The sequence below is a fragment of the Urocitellus parryii genome, chromosome 5 (genome assembly GCF_045843805.1).
Source record: "Urocitellus parryii isolate mUroPar1 chromosome 5, mUroPar1.hap1, whole genome shotgun sequence".
Taxonomy (NCBI): domain Eukaryota; kingdom Metazoa; phylum Chordata; class Mammalia; order Rodentia; family Sciuridae; genus Urocitellus; species Urocitellus parryii.
Genome location: NC_135535.1, coordinates 184696608 through 184724512, shown reverse-complemented (window position 1 = coordinate 184724512; position 27905 = coordinate 184696608). Strand labels below are relative to the sequence as shown.

The 27905-nt window shown below is 48.6% G+C and overlaps 1 protein-coding gene across 10 annotated transcripts in view; it reads right to left on the bottom strand.

Annotated features, from left to right (window-relative positions):
* The window catches only part of Pax2 (paired box 2), a 78150-nt gene that overhangs the window by 11327 nt on the left and 38918 nt on the right, over positions 1-27905 (bottom strand). For 7 of the 10 annotated variants that reach the window (XM_026407919.2, XM_026407918.2, XM_026407915.2 and 4 more), the window contains exons 6-7: positions 8620-8795; positions 6297-6423 (exon numbers count right to left, since the gene is read on the bottom strand). In XM_026407919.2, the coding sequence (XP_026263704.1) occupies positions 6297-6423; positions 8620-8795 (303 nt within the window). Of the gene's footprint in view, positions 1-6296; positions 6424-8619; positions 8796-27791; positions 27861-27905 lie in introns of all 10 variants that reach the window. The other 3 variants (XM_026407913.2, XM_026407914.2, XM_077798703.1) reach the window with 1 other exon arrangement.

Here is a 27905-nt window from a genome sequence, read left to right as displayed (position 1 = left end):
ATTATCAGCCTGCATGCTGCTCTACCCTGGGAAGGGCAGTGGTCATTGCTGGGCTGGCTGGTAGACACAGACAGGGATGTGGGGTAGGATGGGGGCTGGAGGTAGGGGTGGTACAGTTTTCATTCTGCTCAAAGTTGACTGCTGTCCATAGTCCTAGAATGCATTGGTGCCTCTTCTTTTCAACATCCTTTCTCTCTAGAGGTGGATTGGATAAAGGAGGAGAGAAAAGGGCCTGATCCAATAACTCCCTAGGCTGCAGGCCCAGGGCACCCGCAATATCTGTCAATGTCTCATTGCTATGGAAATGCCCCTATAATTAAATCAGAGTGAGATCTGGGGGCTGTAGGTCCTTGGGGATGTGTCTGGAGGCCTCAGGGATGTCTGGAGGAAGACAGCCTCTTCTCTTTGGGTATTCTTAGCCTAAATGAAGGACCTGAGGCCCATGGGTGCAGAGGAGAAGCCCTCTCTCTTGGTTTGGCCTCTGCAGTAAGGGCTCTCTGACTTGCCACATGTCCCAAGTTGCCCTCACCCTCTCCTTTCAAGGTTGGAGAGGAACTATGATGTGTGTGCCCTAAATTCCTCCAGCTAATCAGGGGCTTTGAGCCCACAGACAAGACTAGGAGACTCCCAGCCTCCTTCAGAAACACTTCTTGGCCTTTATTGCCCTCTCCTCTCCTGAGGGGCTGGCCAAGGGCTAAGTGTTTTATGGAGGGAAATGCAGTTGCATTGGAAGGGGGTTGTTAACTACAGGAAAGAGGCGGTTCCTGGAGGTCCTCAGGACTCCCTGAGCAGGAGGAGGAGGTTTCCCAGGGTCTACACCTCTATCTACTAAAAGGCCACTTTGCTGCTCATTGCAGATGGGGGCAAGGAGTCTGAGCTGGGGCTGCTGAGAGTTGACACCCTCTCTCTGAAGCTGAGCCCATATCCCTTTCCCTGGCCTCCAGGATGGTGCTGCTCAACTTTGAACTTTGGCTCACCCGCCTCCCCACCTCTGCTTAAACTTGCCGGTTCCAGGAGACCAGCACCTCTGCTGTTCTCCCTGCCTTGGGCACTTCCCTCCTGCACAGAACCCACAGATCCCCCTGGACCTTAGAGCTTCCATCAGAGTTGCAGTCTCTAGGCATTAAGAGAAGTTTCTCCCTAGCTCTCGAACAAAAGCACCTTCCTCCTGCCATGGTGGGGGTGTAAACTGTCCCCCCCCAAAAAAAAATCACCTCACACTGGGAAGAAAACACTGTCCTTGTCCTTAACTCTTCAATGTTCAGACATTTTCCCAAAGAAAAATTAAGATTCTCTGCTGAGGACTAGCAGTCTGGGAGCTTGGATAAGAAAGAACACAGGCTCTACTCTCAGAGTTGCCTGAGGCTCAACTCTCTTAGTTCCTCCAAGTCCCCAAAACAATGAGCTATAGGTGTGGCCTTCATTCTTGGTCCTTTTTGATCTCCATTATCACACAACTTGTTGGGCAGTGGTGAGGAAGGGACCCTGGTTCTGTGATAAAGGCAAAACTTATACCTCTTTTTGATCCTTTCTAGAATATTAAACATGCTTAATTTATAGTTGCTTTTGGATAATTCTATGATCTCCAGTTCTTGGGGGTATTATTTCTCCTATGTATTGCTCTGGATAACTTTCACTTATGATAGTTGGCATTCACATGGGATGTGTAATTTTTTATGGTGAGCTCATCTTTAATTGTGATTATTTTTTTTTCTTTGTGGGAGTTCCTTGGGCCCTGGATTGTAAAAGGTTCTGATAAAGAAGGGTTTTTTTTTTTGTTTTTTTTTAGTTCTCTGCGATACAACATCTTTGTTGGTATGTGGTGCTGAGGATCGAACCCAGGCCGCACGCATGCCAGGTGAGCACACTACCGCTTGAGCCACATCCCCAGCCCGATAAAGAAGGTTTGCCAGTAGCATTCCTGCTGGGATTTCCGAGTGGGTTACTATCTTGGAAAATTTTTAATATAAGTTCTTGGCTTGGGGTTCCTGCAACACACTCATTGCATAAATGTGGATTCTGATCCAGACTCAGGCTTGGGGTCTTTATTTCTTATGGTGACATCTCCCCCCCCCAACCCCCTCCATCCCTTGCTTCCCTGGGCCATTGGTCTGTACTTTCCTGGACAGAGTTGTTTCTCTTCTGTCTCTGACTTTATACAGGGTAATACTCAGTTTCTAGTTTCCTGCTTCTCTTGAGCCCAAGGTCATGTTTCCCATCAAGTGTGTTACAAACTTCCCCTAATTAGGGTCTCCCTCCAGCATGATACCAGCAGTCTCCCACATACTGCTCTGGCATTGACTTTTCTGGCACCAGAAAGTGAGGTTTGGCTGGTATTAACATATTTTGTGTTATGTTTTACCCAGCCATGTTTGGCCAAGGTTAGCTTGCCTTGGTGGATGGCTTCTGGACATCTACCTCATTCTTCCATTACCTCTATGCCACTAAAATGAGGGAGGTGAAATCTACACTATACAAGGCTCTCCCAATGCTTGGCAGCAATGCCCACTAGAGGCCAGTGAAGCCCACTCTGTGCAGCAGCTTGGGACAGGTGTGTTCCTCAGCTTCAAGAATGAGCATAGAGGGCTGGGGCTGGGGCTCAGCAGTAACTCACTTTCCTGATGTGTGTGAGGCCCTGGGTTTGATTCTCAGCACCACATATAAATAAATAAAATAAAGGTCTATCAACAACTAAAAAAAAACTATTAAAAAAAAAAAAGAATGAGCATGGAGCTGTACAATCACTGACTTCCCTTAGCACCCTCTTGGCTCATACGGGTCCAAAGTAGGAAGCCTGCTCTCTCCTCCCAGCTGTACTTCCCCAAGCCAAAGGAGTCTAAATGCTCCAAAACATCTCCAGTAACTTTGGGAATTCTAAAACTAGTATTCATCTTTTCTCAGATCAACATTGCTGCCAGGGTCTCTCTGTAGGCTCTCCATCACTACAGCCCTGGCCAGGCCCAGGGAGGGTGAGGGTAAGGTGAGAAAGTCGTGCGGAAGATGGGCTCTCATTTTTACTAGTGATGGGAGACTTTAAGTTGCAGCCACAGTTCTCACTGTAGAGGCCCTGACCCAAAGGGTCCTGGAACTGCTGAGGGGTTAGTGGCAGTCCCCTGCAGGGTCTCTTGAAAGAGTAGGAAGGTGGTGGAAGGCAGCAGCAGGCTGCCAACTTGAGGAAGCCTGGGCCAGAGTGCCCCCAGCCCATTCTCTCATCTAGCAAGTCTGTTCTTCCTTATCACTTAGGAGAGACTCGGCTCCGTTCCAGACCAGCAGCCTAGAGCAGTGGGCTGGAGAGAAGAGATGCCGCCGAGCTAGAGCAGCCCAGCGGCGGAAGGGAGAGTGGGTGATAAATTTAAATAACCAGCTTGACTTGGCAGCTTGCTGAGTTGTGATGCAGTGAAATTAAAATCTCGGCAGAACTTGCAAACACCACTCTGAAAAATCAGTCTCTCGCCTTGGTTCCATGATGGAAGAGCGGGTGGGGGAGGCTATCGGATTGAGCCCTAGCCTCTGGCAGCCACCCTTGCTTGCAATGTGATTAGCTCTGTCCTGGCCCACTGGGCCCCACTCTCCCCTCCACACAATAGTGCAGGCTCCTCTCTCCTCTCAGTCCTGACCTTGTGGAACAGCTGCATCAAGTGGCTGGTGAAGTTTGAAATCAGCCTCCAGTGCCAGGAGGCAGCAGGAATATCAATAAGGTCTGCTTTTCAGGTTGGGCCAAGGCCTTCCTGGGCCATTTCCCTCAGGACCCATCCCCAGAGGTTTGCGGCCTCTGCTGGCTGTGCTCAGGGAGAAAGATGAGCTGAGAGCTGTGATGTCGGGGATAAAGAGGGCTCCTTGAACACCTTGGCACATCCAAGCCAGGCTGTGGGCACAGGATGATCTTGCTGCTTCCTTACCTCAGCACCTACCTGCCCACAATCACCTACCTACCAGAAAGGGCCTCCCTTTCCCTTCCACCACTGAAGACCTTAGTATTCTCCTATGAAATAAGTTTTTAAAGAACCTTTGAGGGGAAATTCTACAAATACACCAAGAACCTCTCCCACACCCCAGCCCTGTTTGGAGCCTAGTTCTCACAGATGCCAACGACGTCTTTCTAGAAGAACTCACCTAAAGTCCATCTCTCCCGGGTGTCATTGCATTATTGCTCATTGCTACCCACAGAGTCCTGCCCGAAAGCCACTCTGAGATGGCCTACCAAATCCCTGGGCAATGCCCAGTTTCTCACCTTGACAGTACTTCCAGCAAATTCTGTTTGTCCCCATAATAAACACATCATGAATCATTCATCTTTAATAGATTATGCAAATTAGGAGGACATAAAATCAACAAAGATCAATAGCTGCAGTCATTTAATTGCCAGCAAAAACATTTTAAGAATGAGCATAATCTGCAGCCCTTTCTCGGGTAATGGCACTATTAATCCAAACACTGGATCTTGGCCTAAGTGTGAAAAAAATCATTCCCTGCCCCCAACTCCACCTCCCCTCCCCCATCCTTCCACACACTTTTCTCTTTTTGGTAATTTCCAGTTTCTGAGCGAGTTTCCCCGTCATTACCACTGGTGAACAGCTCCGAATGTTAATGGTTCTGCTTTTGTTACTCCTCGCTTGATTGAAATGTCGCATACAGATTGAGATGTTAGTGCTAACTTGCCACCTGGGAATGTCAAGCTGGGTCTGAAATGAACTTTTCTCACACTTGGATCCAGATGGATCAGCCGGAGATGTTCCCAGGCTGAGCTGGGACTGTTCCAGGGCCATGGGGGGGAGGCGGGTGGGGGCTGCTCAAGGTGGAGGCACTTTTCTGTACCAGTCCCAGTGTCCCCTGCGGCAGGAGCCCTTGCCCTGAAGATCCACATCTTCACCCTCCTAGGAAGTCCCTGCCTTTTAGACTGTTGCCTTGAGCATAGGGAAGTGCGCTGGGATTAGAGAAAAGTTTCTTGCACACTCTTTCACCAATTGCCTGGAGTGGGCCACCTTTGGGAAGTGACCACTGACCAAAATGGTGATCTGGCCTGGGTCAGAAGATTCAGTGGGTCAGAGAGCTCCCAAGTTGGGCTACAGAGGGCTCATGCTGAAGGCCAGTTAATATAGGCTATGTCCTGACTCAGCTGGCACAGCTAAGGTCATCACTCCCAAAAGTCACCTCTGCAGCACTTCCAGAACTCAGCCACTGAGCCCATAGCCAAAGACTGCAACTTCTTATAGGTTGGACACAGGTGTACCAGGACACCCCTTCAGTAAGGCCTGGGAAAGCTAATAACAGGAGGCTGGGTGGCTACTCCAAACCCATGTCAACCTGAGCCAAGCTCAGATCAGCTCTAAGTCACAACCAGGCCCTGTCCTAGAGCAGGGCCACCCCTGCTCCCTGTCTTTGCTATTGGCTGTGATGCTGGCTGCCTGTATCCCTGCTGCCAGGTCCCTAGGCCTCCTCCACTCACTCGGCAGGTAACGCCTCAGTGTCTCCCAATCCCCACTGAGACCCTTCTCAATCATTCTGTCTCCCAAGGAACAAACGGCACATTGGCTTTAGTGTCTCCAGAATAATTAGGTGAATTTTAATAACACCTCAATGTGTGTCTCTCCCACTTGGGCAGTCTCCTGGCCTGGAAACCCTTTGCAGTGCCAAGAATCTTCTGTAGCCTACAACTCTGCAGCCTGGGACTTCATATGCTGGCCCTCCCCTTCATGACCACTCCAACTGCCTCTGTGGCTCCTGATTCATGGGGGCTCCTGGTCAGAGTGCCCTTCCCCCTGCATGTGACCCTACTTGGCCTTGGTCTCAGTGACTTCTCCAGGAAGCAAGAGAAAGGTTGTGATAATTGTGCTCCTCTGTAGCTCAAGCCTAAAGCCACAGCCACCTGTTCTGCCTGGAGGGTGAGGAAAGTGGATCCCCTAGGAGCCTTGGGGACAGAGAAGTGTAGAGACTGGATACTGGGCACCCATGATATCCATTCTCAACAGCCTGGCCTATTACCCTCTGCATTTTTCTGCACAATCCTTACAAGAGGCTCAGTCTGGACACCTTTGGGGAGGCAAGAGAAAAGACAGAGGGAGGACAGGAAAACAGGCAGAGAATGGGAAGTAAGCCCCTAGTTTCCACCTTTCCAGGCCGAAGTCCAGACCCTTTGACCACCGTGTTTTCTCCCCACATCTGCACACATCTGTTTAGGAAGCACCCTGATTTTTGAAGGCTTTCTCTCCAGATGCCATGGCAGGAGGCTCACTTATCACACTGGGCCCCAGATGGCATGGGCTGAGTAACCCCCACCCTCCCAGAAGCCCCCTTACCAGTCACCACAGGATATGTCTGTGTGCCTGACACGTTGCTGCCCAGCTCGGGGTTGGTGGATGCAGATAGACTCGACTTGACTTCATCAAGCCCAGGGGTCAGGGCTGGGAGGGAGTACTCGTTCCCCTGGGAGGAGAGAGAAAAGCGACAGCTCTCTATTGATGAGCACACACAGAGAAAGGGCTCGGTGTGCAGATGGGAAGGAGGAACGGGGAGCCCTCCCAGATGGGGTGGAAGGAGATAGCCGGGTGGGAGGGGGGATTGGGAGGGGCAGACACTGCAGGGATGGGGAGTTCTATGAGGGTGGGGTAGACCTGATATGGTGGGCCAGAGGTGCCACCTACCCATTGTGGGTGGTTTTCCCTGTGCCCTTTAGTCTTCTCTAGCACCACCTGCCTAAGAAACCCCAGGGGAAGTACAGCAATGGGGAATCTCCTTGCTGAGAGGCATGGGGTGTTCAGATCCTCCTGGGGTGGGGACCCTATGGGAGGAGGGGTGAACCTTGACATGATGGCAGAGACAGCAGTTGGGGAAGGGCCTAGTGGGACCTCCAGCCTGGCACTGGTGGGCTGGCTGATAGGGTATGGGCGCCCCTTTTTTAAAAACAAACAAAGGCAGCCCCACAGGCCCCTCGCTCTCTGCCTGTGCACTGGGGTATGAAATTGGGGAGGGGGAGAGTCCACATGGCTAACAGAAGGGTGGGAGGGGGCCAGTCATTGACTCTGAAAGGGTGTCCTGCCCGAAACACTCGGGTAATTGCCTTTTTATTGCAGCCACCGCCAAGCCAGACCCTGGAGCTGGGCAGACCAGGAGCCTGCACAAAGCAGGAAAAGTTGCTCTGATTAATATTACGTTAAATTAAAACTGATTTTCTGCTCTTTCGGGTCCGTTTTTTTCCCTTCCGCTTCCTGGCCCCCCCAGAGGACCCCCTCCCCTCCCTGGCTGGACGGGATTGCCTCGTCATTTCCAATTCCTTCTCGTATTGATCTTCCTGTAGAAATCAGTTTTGTAATTAGCTGCAAATTAGGCCTTCTACTGGGGGTGAAGCTGCCCCCTGATTTATCACCAGAGTAATTCGCTGTGATCGGAGAGAAATTAAAATGAACTCAATTAGGCTTCGGATTTGCTTTATGGGCCCTGCTCCGAGTTTCAGGGGGAAAAATGACTGTGCTGGTGTTTAATAGTCTAATGAAAGTAAATAAAGGTTATTCATTGTAATACAGCCGGGGACTCAGGGAGGGTGCACCGAGCCGCCCGCCTCGACCGGCTCCTCCTTTGTTGGTTTATGGCTCAGGGCACCTTAAAAAGACTTTTGATTTTTGTTTTATGAAGACAAACAGCTTATGGGATGAAAGGACGGGCGGGGAGAAAGGCAAGTAGCTAGGAGCTGTTGGAGTCTTAGAGTAGAACTGTGCTATGTGGAGACTGTGAGTCTTCGTGGATGTACACGTGTATGGGTGTACATGCACGTGTGTGTGCATGCACATGTGCAAGCATGGCAGGCTATACTGTGTTGCAGGCATGAGTCTGGCCTAGGCCATGTATGGGAGGGATGGTTGTGTGCCTTGTGTGTGGGTGATTGCACTAGGGGATACACTGGTATGTGGGCGGAGGTGTGTGCTAAACGTGGCTTCATGGGGCTGCTGGGGTTATGGATAAGGACTGTGGGCTCTGGGGGAAAGGGAGCAAGTAGTCAGTGGTGGTAGGTAAGCAACTGTAAAATGTGAAGAGTTAGAAATATATTTCGGTGTGGTGTGTTTGGCTAATGTGTTTATGTTGCATCCCATGCTGGGTTTTGGTCTGCTCTCTGTAGGAGGTGTCAGGTGTCAGGGCAGGGATCACACTGAATGGCTGGAAACAGGAGCCAGGCACAGGTGGGCTCTCTTCCTGACCCTGGGAAAGAGGAGCTCCACAGATTTGCACAGACTTTCTGTAGGACCTTTGGAGGAGACAGGCAAAGGACATGGCAAGAGGGCATTCCTGGGTGCCCGGGCCAGGACCACAGAATGGTAGAGCTGGAAGGGACCTGATAGACCATACATTGAAGCCCTTCCCCCTACATAGATGGGGAAACTGAGGCGCAAAAAAGGGAGAAGATTTTCTGGGTAACCTTGCACCCAGAACTTATCATTTCTATTTACTGCATACCACATTGATTTTTCTTAACTATATCCTGGTGTCCTTGTGTGAGCACGTTTATGCAGCATACACACGGTGCCTCCCGTGAGCACATGCGGGGCTGGGTGTTCGGTGTGAGTTCTTGGGAGGCCCTGTTCTGCTCAGTTCCCTTCCACTTCTGCAAGCAGGAAGCTCCTTCCTCACCTGTTCTGATTTGATGTGCTCTGATGCCTGGAAGACGTCAGGGTAGGAAGGACGCTCAAAGACTCGATCCAAAGCCTCCAGCTGCTGCTGGGTGAAGGTGTCAGCTCGCAAGTGCTTCCGCAAACTGTCCACACCACTCTGGGAGTCTCCATTGGGGACCGAGCCCTCAGACACATCTGAGAAACACAGGGATACTCAGGGCATTAGCATCAGGCCAGCAGAAGCCCAGGAAGAGGGGACAAAATGGGTGGGTACCTGGCTCTGGCCCTCAGGGCTCTACATCCCTGCCAGAACCCCTTACTTCCAGCTCATAGATTGAAAGGGGCTGCCTCAGAGGTCTGGCTAAGGAAGCCAGATCCTAAAGAAGCTGGGAAGAGAAAGGGAGGCAGGAAGGACTGGGTAGAGGTGGAGCAAGAGAGGACTGTCTCCCAGGGTATGTTTTCCTGGGCCCCCCCTCTGTTCCCCAGCCTGGGAGAGCGTAGGGGAGGAGCTGGCTCTCAGATCCGTGTTACTGAGCCTGTGGAGAATTGAACCCGGCTCCAAGATGAATTTCAGTTCCACTGATTCCAAGGGTTGAAAATCATCAAATCTCTCAGGCCGAGTGTAACTCGGAGACTGGGTGAAGTAATTAACTGCCCCCTGAGGGAGGAGGGACTCTGAGAGCAAAGCTAAGGTACTTGGCTCAGGTTGGGTTGGGCAGGGCTGGAGACCAAGCAGGAGGAAGGAGGAGTCAGGGCTTCAGAGCAATCACGTGGGTAGACCCCAGAGACCTGTGCTTGCTGCTGTGCCCTGGCCACTTTCCCCTAGAGAATTCTGGTTCTGGCCTCCATCAGGAGCCAGCTCCTGGGTCACCTGGTACTTGCTGTGGGTTTCCACAGGGAGCTGAGATCTGTTCCATGAAAGAAGGGCTGGTGGTGTCCCACTGGAGTCTGTTCCCTAGGGGCCACAGGTCAGTCCTGTCTCTGTGTCAAACTCTACCTGGTGTTATCACCACGCTGTTATCCCTGCCTCCTCTGTCCCTTCCTTCCAGGTCTCTTGGAGCTTTTAAAGTGTATGTGGACCAAATGCCTCTCCCTGAACCCTGACCTAGAGACTCCCCAGTCACTCCTTGGCTTCCTTAGCCCAAGACCAGCTGAGAAGCCTTGAGCCTGGAGCCAGCCCATGCTGTAGTCCCCAGGGTATTCCTCTGGAGACTGTTATATATATCAGTTTATAGGTGATTATATGATATGATATAATCAATATTGCATTATATACAGTAACACCGTACAGTATCATTTGGGAGACCATAGAAAATATTACATATTGATTAACCTCAACCTGCAGCCATCCTCCCTGGCTGGCCTTCCAGATGGAGCATGGGGCTCTGCTTTCCTAAAGGGATCTCCCATCTTCCCTCCACACTCTACTCTGGAGAAGATGGGAAAGCGAAGAAAGTGTGTGTGTGTGAGGGGCGGGGTGGGTAAGAGAGAGGGAGAGAAATACGAGAAAGCAAGACCAAGATCAAGTCGGAGGCAGGCAGAGGCAGCTTTGATAGTCTGCCTATATTCCCTGTGGACATAAAATCTGGTAGTTGTGCTTTTTCTGTATGTAGTTCTGGAATAGTTTTCAGTCTTTGAGGGTGTAGGCATTTCTGTGTGTGAGTTGGGGTGTGGAAAATATTTATTTTTCCCTCTTGTGAGTATTCGCCGTGTGTGCACTTGTATATAATAAACATCTGGATAAATAAGGGTCTCTGTGCGTTTAAGTGACAGAATAAGAACCCTTTTGAAAGGATGTATGTGACCCCATGGGAGCGGGAGCTCATGTTGCCCATTTCTCTTGTGACTGCTTCTTCCACCAGGATGTGCATCACCCTAATTTGACTCACTGTAGCTATTTGCGTGTTCCATTGTGTCTAATTCTCTCTTCCTGGAGCCCTCCTACCTTTTGGGGAAGCCCTGCTGCCAAGGCCAAGGGAGGCTTTGAGGGTCTTTGTGTATTGGTGAGTGCAGTGTCACCAACTGCGTCCTGGGGAGTAGAACGAGCATTTGTCTGTGAGCCTGTTTATGCATTATGTGTGGGGGGGTTTCTATGTACATGTGTGGCAGGACTCAATTCCTGCCTCTGTGAGGTTTGCGTACATGCCTGAGTGTAGCTTGTCTCACCCCATGCCTGTGTGTGTGTGTGTGTGTGTGTGTGTGTGTGTGTGTGTGTAAAGGGCTGAACTGAAGCTTTGTCCTCAGGTCACTGGCTGGAGGAGTCTCTTTGCCTTCATTTATTCAGGGGCCCTTCAGATCTTGACAAATCTGTCACTCTAAATTTGCGAGAGATTATGGTGCTCTCTCCCCAGCCCGCAGAGAGGTGATATATGATATCTGCTGCCCCTATTGATTGCCTGATCTGGTGGCAGAGGCCGGCGAAATGAACTTGAAATGAACATCATGCCTCAACTCATTGTGCGTATAATACACTACTTAATCCCACATTTTTCAGCCGCTATGGAATTCAATTGATCAATCATGTTCCACTGATAGTACTGTTTTAGGGGTTATTGCTGCTCCCTCCACTCACTGACCTTTTTATTTATTTATTTTTTTGTGCACTCAGGCCCTGGTGGTAAGACAGGTTACAGAGACGGCAGTGCAGGGAAGGGGAGGGCAGGAGGGGAAGCAGAAGGAAGGGGTGGCCCTGGGAGGCGGAGGCAGGAAGAAGAGGAGAAGGAAGGTGGGGGGCGGTGGGTAGCGAGAAGGTGCTAGAGAGCACAACAACAAAGTGGCTGATGAAAGCCGGCAGAGAATCCGCCCAGAGGCTGGAGGAGGCCTAGAAACTCCCAAAGGGGAAGGCAACAGTCATGATGAATGGGGAAGGAGCACAAAGAAAGTTAAGGGGGACAAGGAGGTGAGCCCCAAGGCGAGGAGAGGGCAGTGGCACTACTGGTGGGGGACAGGGACTCAGCCCCCCACTCAGCCACAGGTCCCACAGGCTGTCAGGGGCTCTCTCCAGAGGAGGGGGTGATGCCCTGGCCTCAGCTAGGGAGGGGAGGAAGGAAGTAAGGTGAGGGGAGAGGGTAGGAAGGGCAGGGGGGAGGGAGGGAGAGGCCCTGGGTCAGAGGTGCCAGGAGTTGAAGCTCTGGGGAGGAGAAGGTCCAAAGCAGAGGAAGAGCAGGTGGAGGGAGAGGAGAAGGAAGAAGGCTTCCACACCAGAAGCTGAGGAGGCACTGGTTGGGTGAGGACACTTGGCGCAGGAATGACACCAGCTGGCCCTGCTTGTGCTGACGCCTGGTGTTCAGCTACAGAGGGCAGCCTGGGGCCTAGACAGGGTGGGTTGGGAGGTACAGGTTGGAGGAGGAAAAGGAGAAGACAGGAGCAGGGGAGGATAAGGAAAGAAAGAAAACAAGGACGGAAAGAAAAGAAATGGAAAACAAACTGAAGCAGTTGACAGTGCTGACCACCTGGCAGGTCTTCCCAGGATGATGGAGAAAGAGCTCAGAGTGGCACTTTCAGAGGGACAGTAAGGGAGAGGAAGAGACTGGTGCTAGGCCCAGATGTTGAAGGGCTCTCTGGCAGAGTTGGGATAAAATAAAGGCGCAGGCAGATGGAGGTCTGGATCTGGGTTTCAGAGTGGGCAGGGAGGGAATGTGTGGGAGTAGATAACATCCACTCCGAAAGATTCCCCACCTGACAGCCCCAGTGCTGAGGAGCCAGGCTGTGAGCTGCTGGCGAGCAGGGATCATCACTAATGCCTTTCTATAGCTCCAGTGCCAGACATGGCACATGGTTGGTCTTCAATAAATGACTGATTGAATGAGTGAGACTTTCCTGGGTGGCATTCATAACCAGACCCTGGAAGAAGGTTTCAGAACTGGCCTTCCGACTTGTGGCATCTAGGATACTCGGTCATTTGTCAGGCAAGTCCCATGCATCCCTGGCTTTCTGGGGATGCAGAAGTTCCTGCATGAGGTCCTGGTAGACTTGTTCCTCTTTTGCACTCATCCCACTGCCTGTTAGCCTCAAACAGCATCAACTCCGGTCCCCTGGAAGCCCTTCTCACTCTGAACAACACCATCTGGCCCACCTATGGTGCCTCAAGCCAATGGACAAAGAACATTATGCTCTCAGGAGCAGAACTTAGCCTTGGAGCAGCAGAGCTGCCAACCAAAGTGGGTGGCAGAGGCTGCTTAAGGAAAGGGCCCTGAGAAGCCCTCTATATTTGTACTCCCTACTCCCTCCACCAAGAGGGCTAGAGTAAGGTGGCCATATGTTCCTGTCTGGAACAATTCCTATTTCTGATTCTGCTTCCTACTCTTAGGCCATATTTTCAAGTTGCGGTCGGAAAATGTGGCTGCTATAGGTTTAGAAAGACCCCATAGAGCTAGGAAGGGACCATGTGCTGGAATAAATGTCTCCAGCCATGGAGGACTTGGCTCTGCTCTCCTTCTGCCCCCTGCCCATCTACACTAGCAGCATACAAGTATCAAGAGCCTCTTACATGCCATGGCCAGACTTCAGAGCTCATTTAATCCTTCCAACAACCCTATGAGATAAGTACTCTGATACCCATTTTAAAGATAAGGAAACTTAGGCACAGAGAGGTTAAGTAGCTTGTCTAAGGCCACGGAGCTAGTAAATGATAGCTAGGATTTGAATCCTGATCTGTTCGATTCCAGAGCCTGCCTTCTAAATTACTGTGCTCTGCTGCTGCTGCTGTCAAACTCGGGGCCACGGCTGAGGGCCACTGGCCTTATCTGGATACAGCCTTCCTCATGGCATCCCCAGTTCTCTGCCTGGCCACCTCCCTATACTGAGGCTGAAACTGTGGCATGTGTGCTGGCTGAGTACAGACTGCCCAGATGATTAGGGGACATCTGGCTCAAATTCTTCATGTTATAGTAAGGAAAACTAGCTAGGTGAGTGTGAGGTGGGTGGGCCACTTATCCAAGGTCACACAACTGGGTAGCAGGACTCTCGGGACTGGAGCCCAGTCTAGGTGCTCTGTCCACACCAGTGTGAGCCCACTCAAGGAGGGTGAGCTACCACAAATCCTTTTTGGAACATTGGCAGGATATAATTACATTAAATTAATTAAATTAAACAACCTGCTGAGTTAAAGCTCACATTTTCTTCTCTGACCACTTCATATTCACTTAGTACTTAATGCAGTCTTCGTAGACCTTATCTTATTTGGTCCCAACCACTCTTCAAAGTAAGTAGGAATTAAAATTCCTTTTTTATGATGAGGAAACTAAGGCTCAGAGTACCTGAGGTGCAGATTAGGTGAGGGTAAATGTCTGACTCGAGGGCATATCTTCTAGGGAGCCTGGCACAGGAACTGAACTGGTGGACAACAGCACTGCCCACACAGCCAATATCCAGAGCTGGGGCTCCCAGCAGTGGGGCCCCAGACTTCATGCAAACAAAAAGAACATAAGACCAAAGATCATCTTGACTGAAAGAATTACCACCAACATGGTGATTGTGGTTACTTTCTTCTGCCCCCTGCCCATCTACACTAGCAGCACGCAAGTATCAAGAGCCTCTTACACGCTATGGCCAGACTTCAGAGCTTATTTAATCCTTCCAACAACCCTATGAGATAAGTACTCTGATTCCATAAGCAATTTTTATTCTCTTCTTGTCTAAGTTTTCCATGTTGTCCAGACTTTGTTCAATAAGCATGTACTACTTCTAGAATCATTATTAAAAATGTCTTGGGGCTGGGGGTGTAGTTCAGTCACGAGTATGTGCTTAGCATACTAAAAGCCTTGGGTTCAATTTCCAGCCCCATGAAAAGAAAATGTCTTTTAACGTTGATAAAAAGATCTGATCTTCTCAGTTACTCCCCATCTGTTCCTGGGTTGCCCTGGAGCAGAACCCTCTTCACACCTTTCACTCTAGACCAGAACCCTTGCACTGGCCAATCATAAATGGGGTTGTCTAGAGAGGTCTCAGCAGCTCAGGGAAAAGGGTAGTCACTGAACACCATGCCTTGGTCTAAGACTAAGGACAAGGGACATAAGTATTATTTCTTGTGCATTTACATCTTCTGTGGATTTCCAAAGTGATCACTGCAAAGGTGAAGGGATAGATGGTGTTGGGCATGGTGGTGCACACCTATAATCCCAGTGATTTGGGAGCTGGGGTAGAAGGATCACAAGTTCAAGGTCAGCCAGCATCAGCAATTTAGTGAGACCCTATCTCAAAATAAAAATAAAAAGGAGCCAGGGATGTAGCTCAGTGGTAGAGAGCCTCCAGGTTCAATTCCTAGTACCAAGAAAGAGAGAGAGAGAGAAAGAGAGAGAGGTATAGATAGGGATCAAGCACTGACCAAAAGGTAGGTAGAGTGGTGGGAATACACAGAATGAAATGATGTTATTTCCTTAGTCAGAAAGCATGAGGATCCCTCAATGTTTAAAAAATCAGGATGAGATGAGCAGGGCCTGCCCACTGAATCCCAGGAAGTATGATTAGGCATTTGAGAAGAACTTTTAAAAAGTATACCAAAAAAACCATACTGTCAGGTGTGGTGGCATATACCTATAATCCCAGCTGCTTGGGAGGCTGAGGCAGAAGGATCATGAGTTCAAAGCCAGCCTCAGCAACTTAGCAGAGGCCCTAGTGAGAACCTATCTCTAAATAAAATACCAAATAGGGCTGGTATGTAGCTCAGTGGTTGAGTGCCCCTGAGTTCAATCCCTGGTACCTCAAAACAAAACAAAACAAAAAAACATACTAACTTCAGTTTTCTAAGCCCAAATACAAATATCTACTAGTCTATGGGGAAACTGACACTATCTGGGCTTTCACCTATATTCATTAAACCTGTTCAACTTTAGAGGCACTTATTATTTAACAAAATTTTTTTCAGTTGAAGTAACAGTCTCAGAGAAACAAAACGATTTGCCCCACATCCTATAACTCATACAGGATGTCTGATTCCAAAGTGCTCTCTATTTGGTCAAATTTGCCTTCCTTCCATGTCTTCACCATGTGGCCATCGTTTATTGCACACTTCCTGTGTCCAGGCAGGCTTGAGGTACTTCACACACACTACCCTTAGAACTCACAGAGCACTTACAAAAAAGATGCCATTCGCTCAGTTTTACAAATGAGGAAACACACTCAGGAAGGGTCCAAAATATGCGCAAGATCACGCAGCTGACAAGATACAATCTCGGGGAAAGTAAATCTTCATCCACAGGCAGAAAATGACCTCAAAAAGTGGCTTGGGAAGAAAAAAAAATCACGGAGGAAGTGGAAGCAGTGGGTGGGAGGTGGCCTCTCCACCTAGGCACCTCTTCACACTACCTTCCCCCTCGGAGGGGGTCACCCCAGGGCTGACCCCCAGTCTCCCCAGCTGCCAGTTGTTGCAGTTTCAAACTCAATTGTTCTCCCCGGTACTGAGGCAAATGGAGTCATTAATTACCTTCTATCGGCTGGGCTGAGTTCAGAATGCGATCAATATCCCCGCTTGTCATTCAGGGCAGCCCGCCTGTGCAGCCCCAGCCCCACCCCCACAGCAGCAGCAGGCAGGCAGGGCCTGGAGGTCTGAGCTGCCACCCGGGGGCCTCCGTCTGATTGGGAACAGGGAGTGAGGTTTAGGACGCTGAGGAATGGGGCTACTCCCCAGAGCTGGGGTGCCTTCCAGACAGGGATTGATGGAATGGGAAGAGGAGGGGGTAGAAGAGAGGATGGAGGAGGGAAGAAAAATGAAGGGAAGGAGCATGAGGGAATGAGGAGAGAAAGGGAGGGAGACTGGAAAAAAGATGAAGGGAAGATGGGGCAGGGTAGGGGAAGGATGAGAGGGGAGTGAGGGGAGAGAGAGGAGGGAAGGGGTGTTAAGATGCCACAGCGTTCTAAAAGGGGGCCCAGAGGGCCAGGCTGAGGAAAGAGTTGTGGAATGCCGCTTGTCCTAGGAGATAGATGACACACCCCCATTGACTCCCAGATAAACTGGACAACCTATGAGTCTGGCCTGACCATGAACCCCAAGCCAACCTTGGCAGGCGTGAAGAAGCCCTCAGAAATCTGGCTCAAATCTTTGGCTTGGGGGAAGACCAGGTCTGCCCATTCCACTAACCTTGGCAAACCACCTGCTATCCTTCACCAAGCCCAGCTTCTAAATGTTCACTGAATTCTTGCTAGGGTGAGAGGCTGGGGGTGGCTGCAGCCTGTCTGACCTCAAGCTTGCTGTGCCCATTCGCAACCACTTGCCTCTGGGGGCAGTAACTGCATTAGGGACCTAACATAAGGCTGGACTAAGAGTAACATCTCCTGGGGTGAATCCTAGTTTGTTGCTCACTTGCTATGTGACCTTGGACAAGTCCTGTGGGATTCTCTGGACTGAGTGTCCTTAGATATACACAAGAGATGCTAGAGCCTCCCTCAGCAATATGAATTTTTCCTTTCTCCGTGTCCAACAGCCATCTCTCCAAACCTCTACTGTGGAAATAATAACAATAATGACTAAAGCAAATCCAGTTCCTATTACAGTACCAGACCCCTATTATAGCACTGATTTAATTCTTAGAATAACAGCAACTAACATTTATTGTTTACCACACACCAGGCACTTGTCTAAGAATTTTTTACATATCAACTCATCTAATTTTCACAAGAAAAACTTAAGCAGGAAGCTTCTTATCTCGGAAATGAAAGTGCAGAGGTTATGGAACATTCCCAAGGTCACACAGGCACAATTAAGGAGTGACAGAGAAAGGCCAGGCACTCCTGAGAAAGTGAAGGCTCATGAGGAGAAATAACTTACTACAGCAAATAAGTGGCAGAGCCAAAAGTAAATTCTATATGTGCCATATTTTTTTAAAATGCTTGTTTCTTCATTAAACTGTGAATTTTGAAGGCAAGGACACTATATTTTTCATCTTTATAAACAGCATGGAGCCTGATACATGATAGGTGATCACAAACATTGGCCAATTCGTTGAATAGATTTCTAAAAACAAAAGCCTGATTAATTCTTAACTTGACTTTCTCAACGTTTACCTTTTTAGAAGGAAAAAGAAAGAAGAGAAACTACTGCTCTGGATTCCGTGTCATTCACATTTTATAGTTGGAAAGTTTCATGGAGATAATTTAATCTGATTCCCTCTTAGAGATTTAAAATTTAAACCAAACAAACAAACAAAAAAACAAAACAAAACGAAACAACAAAAGCAGGCTCAGAGAGGGTACATAATGTTCCCATGTCACAGAGCTAGGCATTGCTAGAATTAGAACTCCTAACCCAAGGTCCTCTTCACTATTTCAGATCACTTAATTCTGACCGAGGAAGAAAAATGGATAAAGATAAAAGGGAAGTGGTGGGGATCTGGGGGCAAAGCAACCATGTCTAGAGTTGATGGTAGTAAAGGAAAGGGGCATTGGAAGAATCCAATCTGAGGAAAGCAAACTGCTCTATGTAGAGGAAAAGAATAGGCAAGGGACCCCACAGCAAGAGAGTCTAAAAGAGAATATAACTCCATAAGGACAGGATGCTCTAAAAATGAAAGTCTGCTTTCATAAGCTCAAACAATCAACCTGACAAAGTAAAGAGAGTAAGAATGGGGGAGGGGAGGAAAGAGAAGGACATTTAAGGAAAATCACCATTGTTGCACACGACTAAGCTTTAAAATATGATGAGCTTAGAATTTAAAAGGACATGTACATTGAACAGTGGAAGATTATGCAGCCATTAAAAAATCATGTTTTCAAAGAATATGCAATGATATGTGAAAATGCTCTTATATAAAGTTAAGTGAAAATAGCAAGACATAAGGCTGTGTATACAGTACCATTTTAATTTTGATTAATAATGATATATATGTATAAAGTTAAATATGCACAGGAAAAAAAGCCTGGAAAAATGTATCAAATTTTAACAGTAGTTATCACTTAGTGATGAGATCATGGCTGATTTTTTTTAGAGCTTTATTGTTTTTTCCAAACATTTTACAATGAATATGTATTGCACTTATGATCAAACAAAAGTTATGTATTTTTTTTCTCTTATAAAAGACAGAACAGCTGGGTGTGGTGGCACATGCCTGTAATCCCTGCAGCTGTGGAGGCTGAGGCAGCAGGATTGCAAGTTCAAAGCCAGCTTCAGCAACTTAGTGAGGCCCTAGGCAACTCAGCGAGACCCTGTCTCTAAATAAGATATTTTAAAAAGGGGCTGTGGATGTGGCTCAGTAGTTAAGCACCCCTGGATTCAATCCCTGGTACCAAAAAAAAAAAAAAGAAAAGACGAAAAAGAACAGATGAAAGGAGAGACCAAACCAAAGATGGCATGAAAGTAGCATGCACCTGTCAGGAAGACAAAAACTTGGAATAAGATGAGACAACAAAAAAGGGCCTTTGTTGCTATGTATGGGACAAAGAACAAGAAAAGAAGATGAGTTTAAGTTCAGTCCTTGGGAAGAGGCAATACTAAGAGAGGACAGGGAGGAGGCAGAATTTCTAGATCTCTAACCTGCCTTTGTCTTCTGCACCAAAGACTGAATCTTCAAAAGGCAATCAGCAGGAAGGTCCTGGTGCCCTGGTGGGAGGGCCTGGCAGGTAACCCTGAGCCATGCCAATTGAGTTAACTTTCCCAGATCATTTGTATGTCAGGACCCTGGGAGGAACTGATAGGGTCCTAAAATTGCTGTTGATAATATTTGAGCCAAGAAATGATAATGAAAGAGTGAGGCAGTGACAAACCCAATGCCATCCTGCCTTGCAGGAAATGGGGAAAGGTAAGGGTAGGCAAACTACACTACAATAAATTCAGTATCAGGCTCTGAATATTTTTTAGAAGAAATTATTAAACAGCTAATTTGTGGGCACTAAAAAAGAAAACTTGGTACTCCAGAGCCTGCACACACTCACTAAGTTGTGGCACATTAACTCGGTATCAATGCTAAGATCAAATGCTACCTTGAGACTTTCCCCAAATTGGAAGCAACTGTTTTTTTTTTTTTTTAATTTCTCTCTTCTTCCCCTCATCCTTCTCTCAACATTTATCACAGTCTCTCAAGCCTTAATCAGAGCATTGACCACATTCTGCTGGTATAATGAAGTACACATCTGCTTCCCTAGATTACAAGCTTCTTGAGGTCAAAGACTGTTCTATTTACCTTTGTAAACTGATTTACAAAGCAGGCCATTTGCTCATCAACTTAAATTGATTTTTATTGATTGATTAAGGAAATTCTGTTAACATCTTGCAAAGAATCTCCTTCTTAGTTTTATGGGCGAGGTGAAGAGAAGTGAAATGGTTAATGGCTATTGGGTAGGCTCAGTAATACCTAGAGCATTCATTTATTGCAACCAGGAGGGAGGTATCTACTGGTCGGCCATGCACTTTCCTTTATTTTCAAGGAAAAATAGCTAAAGGAAAATAAAAGGAACTACTTGGGTGATGATATAGAAGACATCCTTATGACCTTAATCGGGTAGAATTAAGAACCCAAACCAACAAGATGAAATTCAACAGGGATAAATGGAATGCCCTATGTTTAGGTTAAAAAAAATCAATTACACAAGGCAGAATGGGGTAGGCCTGGCTTGATAGCAATTGATGTGAAAAAGATCTCGAGGTTTTAGTTGACCACGAACTCAATATGAGCTCGAGTCTGACACGGCTGCTAAAAAATCGAATGTAATCTTAGGCTACATTATGGATGTAGAGTCTCCAGACGGAGAGGGGCAATGGTTCCACTGTACTTGGCATTGGTTGAACTGTCTCTAGGGTTCAGTGTTCCTTCAAGAGTGACTTTAACCTTCAAGAATAAATTCCAAGATGGGTAACTAGGATGGTGAAGGAACTCCCACAAGGGCAGGAACACGTCATGTGAGAAGCTAAAATCCATACAGGACTTGGCAAAGTGGTCAGTAAATAGAGTGGAATGAATGGAAGGAAAGGAAGGATGGAGGGAGGAAGTCAAATGGAGATCTTGACCACCATCTATCACTTCAGTGGCAAACTTCATGGTCTATATGTACTTGAGGAAATTGATATTTTGAGATTATATAATTAGCTGAAGTTACTAAAGCAAACAGGAAGTGGAAGTGGAGTCCATCTGGACTCCAACCCCTGTGTTCTTCCCTCAATCCCACAGTGGCTCAGTATAACAGCAAAGCTACAAACAATAGCAACTGTCCATTTACGCTTTATATCCAGGCAGGAGCTGTGCCTGTTAGGCAGAACTACCCGAAAGGAGAGTTCCATGGTAAGGGGCAGGTAAGATCTGATGACCCTCAAGAATCTGAGACTGTACCTCGTTTCCACTCTCAGCCCAGCCCCTGGTCTCTCTCCATGCAGGAGGTATCCCTGGAGATGGTCCCTCCCAATCTTAGCCCTTCCCAGGCTGGAGTCCATTTATTGCTGTCTATTCTAGCCATTTCCTGTCCCCAGTAGACTGGAAGCTCCTGAGATCCCTGCACACAGTCAAACGCAGTGGGTGCTCAGGCCCACGCTGACACAAAGATCCCAAGAGAAAAACTACATGTTCTTAACATTCCACCAACTTACACTCCAAAGCCAAGGTTCTCAGTCTGAAATGCATTTGAGGACAGAAGAATGGTCTGAATGACTATTAGGGCCCTCATGTAGGGAAGAGGGAGAGTCCAGGAAATTTACCAGCAGAGCTACTTTCCCCATTTTGAATAAGTTAGCTCTCTCTCTCCCCAAAAGCCCCCAGGTTACCCACTGCTGAGGCACAGCCAGTCCTAATGTGTGACCTATGTGTGGAATAGTGGAAGATGCTGAGAGCAGAGATGGGGGAGGAGGAGACAAAGGCCAGAGGCAATGGGAAGGGAACCCAGGGGTGGTGGGATAGAGAAAAGAGACTCATGGGAGGAAAGGGAGGGGAGTCCCTGGGTAATCAACTTCCCTGCTTGGGAGCACCCTGTGTGCAGTCCTCCAGGCATGCCCACAAAGCTGGAGGGCAAGGAGGGTTCACTGAGAGTCTGCAGAGTCCCCAGATCTCCTTTTGCCCTCCTTGGGCTGGCAAGTAGGGGGTGGGGCTTCCTATCTGGTCCTGCACTGCCCCCCTCAAAGCTGGGCTCCAGCCCAGGCCAGAAACAGTTAGAAACCTCTCTGGAGCCAGGAGGGAAGGGGGCTTTGTTAGCTCAAAGGACACAAGCAAGGCGAAAAATTACATACCAGGCCACCCTAAGTATGCTTGTTTAGAGAAACTGCTTGCATTTATGAAGTCTTTGGTGCGGAAAGCAGGGTTGCAAATGACTGCATCAGAGCGACAGTAAAGGCCATTAATTTCCTGTTATGTTTTCCTGTGTTGGGGGCTTTATTAATTTAATTTTACACTGTCGAACAACAGCGAGAGCTGACACTGCCACACCGCCACGGCTAGGGTTTTCTTTTTGTGTGTGTAGCAAGGCTTTGCCTGACATGCAAATCAACGCTATTACCAGAACCAATAAAGATGTGTGGAGGGAAGAGGGGAGGGCAGAGGGAGGGAGGGCAGAGGAGAGAGCAGGGGACAGAAAGGGCCAAGGCTATCCTCCACCAGTTTCTGCCTCCCTCTGTGCCTAGTATCTCCTGGCTGCCCAGGGCATTCTCCACGATCAGCAATTTCTGCCCACCCTTCACTCTCCCACTTCCCTTCATTCTCTGTCTGTAGTCCTGTGTCCCAGCTCCTGAGCAGAGAAAGACATGAAGTCTCCAGGAAGAAGCAGGAGACAGACTTCTCCTTACTGTCTGTTCCCAGTTGAGGCATTTCACAGAAGCCACAGGGACAAGAGACAGATGGTACCATACCTGAGAGAAAGCTCTTGCTGCACACTTCACTTTGGGTCATTTTCTCTTCCACATTCCCATTCCTCAAAAGCCAAGGATCCTGGCCCACTTACACATTACCGGTGCACACATGCACACACCCATATTCTCATGCACAGGAAGAAGAGCCTGGAAAGGCAGATCCTCCAACTTGCTTACAAGTCCCTCTGAGAGTTCCCATGCTATAGCCCTGTTGGTCATTTATTTCCTTTGAATTCTCAGAAAAAGGAAAAAGGTCTCAAGTTATTTCTCTTTAAAAGAAACTCCAATGGCTGTCCTTAGCAGCCACAATACCCACTTGGTCAGTAGCCATAATACCCACTTGGTCAGTATTAAGAGAAAAGAGAGGTTCCTGGAAGATCCAAGAGTACCACATTCTGGTTTTGTTTTTTGTGGTACTGGGGGTTGGAACCCAGGGCCTGGATCATGCTAGAGAAGGACTCTACCACTGGGTTGCATCCCCAGACCTTTTAATTTTATGTCAAGACAGGGTCTTATGAAGCTGCCAGCCTACCCTTGAACTTGTAATCCTTCTGCCTCAGACTCCTAAGTAGCTGAGATTACAGGTGTGTGCCACCACACTTGATTTCAATGGTACAATATTCTGATTCCTTTTCCTACATAGGGCTTGTACCCATTGCCCTAAGACCACCCAGACCATCTCTCACCCAGAGCAGCTTCCATGACCCGGCTACCCCAGGCGGTCCACACTGCCCCCAGCTTAGCTTTACTACACCACCAGTCTTCCCAGCACTCATACTGATGGCCACACTGCCTGAGGGGGTAGAGATGGCAGGTGGGCAGGGAAGAAGGGGGAAAGTAGCTCCTGGAGCCACTCCTCCTAAACACACCATCTGCATTCTCCCATCCCAGGCTTCTCAGGCTGCTGTGGCCTAGGGTGATGTATGTGTGTGTGTGCTTGCTGGTGTCCACGCATCTCTCCCTCTGTCACTGGCTTGCTTGCTCTCCTGCCCACACTTTCTGCTTCAGGAGCTGTTTGGCAGCCTCGGAGAGGCTACTGGAAGGAATCCAGTTCTCCCGAGGAAGAAGGCATAAACTTCATAAACTGCATTTACTTTAATGCAGATTCCTGAGGCTGCTTTCCTCCAGCTTGTCTTCCCTCCCCGTCTACTACATCTCCATCACATTCTATCCCCGACCCTGTGTGCACCCAGATTACGTGCTATAGCCAGTCCTCTTGAAAAGACGAAGCCTGGGTCAGAGAAGGGGTATGAGCTCCACTCATAAGAGAACTCTCACGGCAGTCCTGGACAGGCCCCAGGAGATGCCTACACCCTGTCTCCAGTGGAGATGAGCACAAAGGGTGCTTTGAAGCAAGCAGGCAGTCTCAGGGAGGGAGGGGATGCTGACATTTCTTGGGGATGGCCAAATGAGGAGCCACCTGGAGGCTGGGCCATAGGCTTTCAAGAAAGGAAGGGAGAGAAGGCAGGGCCTCTGCCAGGTTGAGGTTTGTGAGGCCTCTCTTGTCTGCTGCTGTCAAGGTCAGCAGGTTCGGGTTCACCGAAGGGTCAGGATGGTTTGAATTACTGGCTCTGCTGCAACTCGGGCTCTGAGGCTCATGACTATCTTCCAGCCCCTGCACCAGGACCCACCCTCCCTCAACCCTCCTGGCCTTTCTACCCCCACAGGGCAGAGTGAGAGGGTCCCCAAGAGTCCGAAGGCCTGAGGAAGGCAGGGTGGGAAGGGGTCCTTCCCTGGGCTCAGTGGTTCAGGAGCCTGCCAGGACCCATTCCTTTGGTGGGCGTGATCCTGGGGTCTCCCTTCCCCTTTATTATCTCCAAACCCATTTTCCGAGGGGTCCTCATGCCAGCTGCCTGCCCTTCTCACTGCCCACTGGTCCGCAGAGGAGGAGGTGCTCTGGGAGGCAAGCCCGCAAGCAGCAGGGCCTGGGGGACAGCCCTGCGCCTGGCTCCTCCCTCCTGTGTGCACAGCCTGCTCTGGGGGAGAAGGGCAGAGCTGAGGCAGCGGATTTCTCATTTCTCGCTTGGTGCCCTTGCCAGGAGGGGAAAGGAGAATGATGCCTACCTGCAGGGCTGGAAGGCAGTTGCCAAGGGATGACCAAGAGGTGAAGACGGATTCTAACACGATGGGTGCTCATGAGAGGGTGCAAACAGGGCAGCGGGGTGGAGAACCTCCTGGCCTTTGCTGAGGAATTTGTAATACCCGTGTTGAACCTGCCCAAGTGTCTGGGGGTGGAGGGACACATGTACCCCCTCTACAACACATCTGTGCATTTTTTCCTAGGGATGGTCCACCTATCTATTCTGACTTCTGGCACTATATGAAAAAATATATGCTTATTTGTACTAAACCTCAAAATACTTCCTCAAACAACCTACTCTTTATCCATAGTAGTATGAACTAGTTGGGAAACAAAGGTAGTTGATAATTTGATTGATCTCTGGTATAAATGCACAGTTTTAGAGATAAATTCATGAACCTGTCAGTCTCACACAGCCATGGCTAAACCTGGGTACTTACCCACAGAAAAATACAGTCACCTGCATACAGGGCCCTCAGTAAAAGTCTTAATAGAACATCAACATAACCTCCAAAAGCATTCTACATCTACCTCTGTAGAGTGACATAGTGTGTTCAACAGGCTCATGGCCAATATTACCCAGTTGAATATGTGATTCAACTAAGATAGGAAAATTCCCCTCTCAGGTATGACCAGTCGAATTTCCCTGGTTACTATAAAGATATACTCATGACCACGGAATGTGTTCATAAGTGGGTTTCTTTTTCTGGTGTCTTAGTGAATGTTGACCTTTGAACCTTAACTTTTTCTTGAACTGGAGTAGATGTTAGCCAGGTTTATAATATTAGTTGGAAAATGAACACAGGCTGAGCTTTGTTAATGCAGTTAAATTCAGGAGCTTGTTTAGATAGATGGTTCCCTTTGTGTAGCTTTCCTTTCTGGACTTTCATAGGACCTGTCACATAGGGGCAGGGTCTGTGACATGTGCTAGGCAGTATAGAACATGTGAAGACATATAATCCTAACAGTAATTCATAAGGCACCTTAGTCCCCACTTATCCAAAATTTTACTTTTCAAAGTTTCAGTTACCTGCAGTCAAGTATAGTCTATTAAATGGAAAATTCCAGAAATACACAATTTATAAGTTTTAAATTGCATGCCTTTCTGAGTAGCATGATGAAATATTGAGCAGCCCCCTCTGTCCCACCTGGTATGTGAATCATCCTTTTGTTTGGCATATCTATGCTGTACCTGTTAGTCACTTAGTAGCTGTCTCAGTTATCAGATTAACTGTCATGGTATCAATGTATGGCTACAATTATTCTATTTTATTATTAGTTGTTGTTAATCTCTTACTGAGCCTTATCTATAAATTAAACTTTGTCCTGTGTATATATAGAGAAAAACCAAAGTATGTGTAGGACTGGGTACTAACCTTGGTTTCAAGTACTCACTGTGGATCCTGAAACATATCTAGTGGATAAAGGGGGGGCTGCTGTGTTCTCTAAGAAGGAAATCAGCTGTGTGTGTGTGTGTGTATTAGGCAGTAAACAGACATATTCGTGTCCAAGTGCTGGGTGTAGGTTAAGAAATCAGTGCAACCTCATTTTGTTTACCCAATACAGTGCAACCTCATCATGTCTCCTGGGCCCTCCTCAGCAACCTCTCAGCTCCTTCAAGCTGAATCCCATCCCACTAAAATAGTGCAGACTCAGCAAAACTTCCCCAAGCTCTTCTCATTCAGGGTGAGCTCAGGTCCCTCTCTGGTTCCATCAGCTCCCTGCACTGGGACCAAAGGCCACCAGGAGTTTAGGTTAGTGTTGTAGCCTCTGTTTCTAAATGCCCACTCCATGCCTTGCCCTCTCAGTTCAGAGCAGGCTCACCTACCAAGCAGGGCTCACCTGCACACTTCCTCCACCAGCCTTGGCCAACACAGCAAGCTGCGCCCAAAGACCCAGGGCCCCCCAGGTGGCAGGGCAGTGGCAGATTTTCCTCTTTCCTGGGGTCTCCTCACCTGCCTTTTCTGATACCGACTCTCCTCCCACTGCTCCTCCAAGGGAGAGCCGGGAAGACAGCTTGGTGACCAGGGCATGCCTGGTTTCCATTAATGAGATACACGGAGCGCAAGCCAGCCATGGAGGCAGCCTACAAAAGGAGGCGATCGGGCGGCCAGGAGCCGAGCTGCTCAGGTAATTGGTTTATCTATCTGGAAGCAGGGGGAGCAATCTCAGCACAGACAGACTAGCAGTAAAGTCTCTTCCTTAAGGCTATTTCCTTTGTCTTTTCAATTGCTTGCACATCCATGTGAGAGAGGGAGAGAGTGTTAAAGAGAGAGGGAGAGGGAGAAATGTTAATTTGTGAATTAATGGCTTTTCTCAGCGGAATTGTAAATTCAAATGTCACCTCACACGGTGACACCACGGCTGGTCTGCTGAAGAAGCAATGATAAGATCCCCCACCTCCCTTGGTGCCCCTCCCTCCCCAAAGATAGCTGTGGAGTGGAACATGCTACTTTTAATTTGCAATAACAACACAACAGAGGTATGCAGTAATGACTGCCTGCTTCCACCCTCCCCCTGGCTTCCTGCCCCCCCAGTCCAGGTGGCTCCCCCATTTCCTCTCTCCCCAACCCCTTCTGAGACAACACCTCACCTCACCCTGGCTGTCCCCCACCCCACCCAGCCAGTGCCTGATCACATGGGGGATGCCTTTGGAATTGACAATGCTGCAACCCTCTCTTCTCCTTCAATAATCAGGGAATTAATGACCCTGAAGTTAAAGTGAGGCTGATACTGAGGCCCTGCCCAGCGTTGGGAAAAAGCCTTCATTGTTTTCAAGCAGGAGGCGGGCAGCAGTGAGGGAGATTCATGGATGGAGATTGAATATGCAATTTTCTTTCACCTTGCCAAGAGCTGCCCCTGGGCTGTGCCTGGCCTAAATTTTTCCTTTTACCATCTCTGCCTTATCCGGCCCTCCCACCTCCCTTCCATTCTTTCCAGAAAATTACCTTCAAAATTGATTTCCACTTTTACAAACAAATATAATGGGAACACAGGAAAAAACTTGGGCCGTGATGAATTAGGGCTGTCAGGTGCTTCCAGGTCTCCTTTGCTTTTGTTTTACTACCCGATCTGCTCTTTGTTTTTCCAAGGGCTGGAAAAACTGCCCCCCATGCACTGAGCGCCTGACCCTCCAGGCCACCAGGGCCTTAGTCCTACACCCCCTCAATGGCCCACGGCAGAAGCCGATCCAGGCCCTGAGACTCTGTTAGCCTCTTAGGTGCCCAGTGGAAGCCTGAACAGCTGCCTCTTTTCTGTTCTCTGCCCTTAGGAACCCACTTTCTCAATGTTCTCTAACCACCGCCCCCAGCTATTTCCCTTGACCCCCACACCATGTTCCCTCTGGCCCTCATACCTCTTAAAGTCCAGACCAGATGCAAACCTCCACCTCCTCTAATGTGGGCAGGATCAGTGTATACCTCGACTAGAGCAAATAAGAGACAAACACTGAGAGATCTTGAAAGTCAGG